At 37.2% G+C, this 1,899-nt stretch overlaps 2 protein-coding genes across 2 annotated transcripts; one reads left to right on the forward strand and one right to left on the reverse strand.

Moving 5' to 3' along the window:
- Nucleotides 1-261: 261 nt before the first annotated feature.
- Nucleotides 262-736, forward strand: LOC129806813 (trafficking protein particle complex subunit 5; the record flags this gene model as incomplete). Its single annotated transcript, XM_055855591.1, has 2 exons — nucleotides 262-537; nucleotides 597-736. Coding segments are annotated over 2 exons (375 nt in total), but the record flags the coding sequence as incomplete, so codon positions are not given.
- On the reverse strand, nucleotides 682-1,225 carry LOC129806812 (uncharacterized). The gene is made up of 2 exons (XM_055855590.1): nucleotides 1,031-1,225; nucleotides 682-955 (listed from the first exon to the last, which is right to left on the reverse strand). Exons 1-2 carry the CDS (start codon nucleotides 1,163-1,165, stop codon nucleotides 743-745), a joined length of 348 nt encoding a protein of 115 aa, XP_055711565.1. The 5' UTR covers nucleotides 1,166-1,225; the 3' UTR covers nucleotides 682-742.
- Between the last annotated feature and the right edge of the window lie 674 nt (nucleotides 1,226-1,899).

The raw sequence follows: 1,899 nt of genomic DNA on the forward strand, positions 1-1,899 counted from the left end.
TTCTGGATGAAATTCACAAAGAATACTTGAAATGGTCCTACTAATTGATTTCCATTGCGGAATTTGCAAAATCTCGACAAAAAATTTTTTGACCAAAAAAATCGATAGGCTAACCCCTTACAGTTTTTTCAAAAATTCGAAAATCGGCCCTAAAAACCGTAATTCTCAATATTTCTGGATGAAATTCACAAAGAATACTTGAAATGGTCCTACTAATTGATTTCCATTGCGGAATTTGCAAAATCTCGACAAAAAATTCGCATAATTGATCTGTACTTCGTGCGGGAGCGGAATTCCAAGAGGGAAACCAAGCTGATCAATATGCTGCTCTTCATAAAGACAACTTGCTGGAAGTGTCTATTTGGCCGGGAAGCAGATAAGCTGGAGCATGCGAATGATGATGAGAGGACGTACTACATCATTGAGAAGGATCCGTTGGTGAATAAATTCATCAGCGTACCGAAGGACAAGGGTTCCCTGAACTGTGCTACCTTCACGGCGGGAATCATTGAGGCTGTTCTCACAAATTGTGGCTTTGTAAGTGTTTTGTTCTCTGATTGCTGGGATTTATTCTGATTTTATGGATTATTTTGTAGCCCTGCAAGGTGACGGCACATTGGCACAAGGGAACGACGTACATGGTTAAATTTGAGGATCATGTTATCGCTAGGGACAAGCAGCTTGAGGAAAAATAAAGTCTAACATTTATTCATCTCAAATTTGCTATTTTACAAGGGTCTGATTAGATGAATTTGAATTTGCGATCACGGTAGGATACCTGGCCAGTGCGATACAAATGCTCCCTTCCGGATCTCTCCTTTTTGAGCATGTAGGCATACGCGACAATTGGGAAGAGAACCACGAAGAATCCCTTGCGTGCTGTCTTGAAATTGGGCTTGAAGTGATCGTACTGGGTGACTCTAGCTGCCTGGAATCTCTGGAGACCCTGGTCAAACTGGAAAACAGAGGCAAGAGATGACATAACATTCAGCTTTGAGGTTAGGTTCAGGGAAACCCTCGCAAAACTTACCACAGTGCCTCCTCCTTGGACTCTATGTGGGTTGGTCAGCTGCTTGATGAACTCCTCTCGCATCGTCATGCGAAATTTCTGCCGATCCAGCAGCCTTTCCCTTGTTTTTGCATCAATATCGCACTGCTCAGCCATTTTTCCCAACAAAAATTAACCTTCCGAAATTCCGGAAACTGTCAAACAGCTGAGAGTCGTGTGAGAGCCTCCACCTAGAGAACCTTCGGCTAACTTCATGTTATTTTGGGAATCGACGGCTACGTTTATACTCCATTTCTTAATCCAAGGCGTTCGACGCGTTTATATTGGTTTATATTGCAATCCAAAAATCTAAAAATCTACCACAAAAATAAAAATTATTAAATAAAATCTGTATAATTTTTTCATTCCTCATTTATTTACATGATAATACTTGTCATTGTATTTACAGTAACAATGTTTTTCTTACAGCAATTTATTGTTTTTTTTTTAATTCTGTTTTTTTTCTCCTTTTCTGAGGTGCTTATCTCCGCCCCTAATGGAATAATTCGCGAAATAAGTGTTTCTTTTTTTTATTTAAGTTTGCTTACAAAAATTATCATGCTCTCTAAATATTATATGGCAATTTTTTTTTATAATCCATTTTACATATCCTATCCATTACATTCACATTATTTTTCTCTTGTTTTTTCCTTCTCTACTTTCACACACAAAAATTAATCGTGTTTTCGTGTTTGTTATCTTTCACTTCAACAGTAGAAAATAAACTAAAACTAGTCACTCTTCTAAACATTTTTTTGTTTAATTATCATATTTTCTTTTTCATGTGCGAATAAATCATGTAAAATTCGATTACATTCGATTACAATATTATGGGCATTTATTACAATTAG

The sequence above is a fragment of the Phlebotomus papatasi genome, chromosome 3, assembly GCF_024763615.1.
Source record: "Phlebotomus papatasi isolate M1 chromosome 3, Ppap_2.1, whole genome shotgun sequence".
NCBI lineage: Eukaryota > Metazoa > Arthropoda > Insecta > Diptera > Psychodidae > Phlebotomus > Phlebotomus papatasi.

What these genes read in the sequence shown, in the direction of transcription:
- LOC129806812 (XM_055855590.1), bottom strand. Translation starts at nt 1,165, where the DNA reads ATGGCTGAGCAGTGCGATATTGATGCAAAAACAAGGGAAAGGCTGCTG. An exon ending in TCCAAGGAGGAGGCACTGTG is followed by an intron (nt 956 to 1,030) that starts GTAAGTTTTGCG and finishes TCTGTTTTCCAG; the next exon opens with TTTGACCAGGGTCTCCAGAG.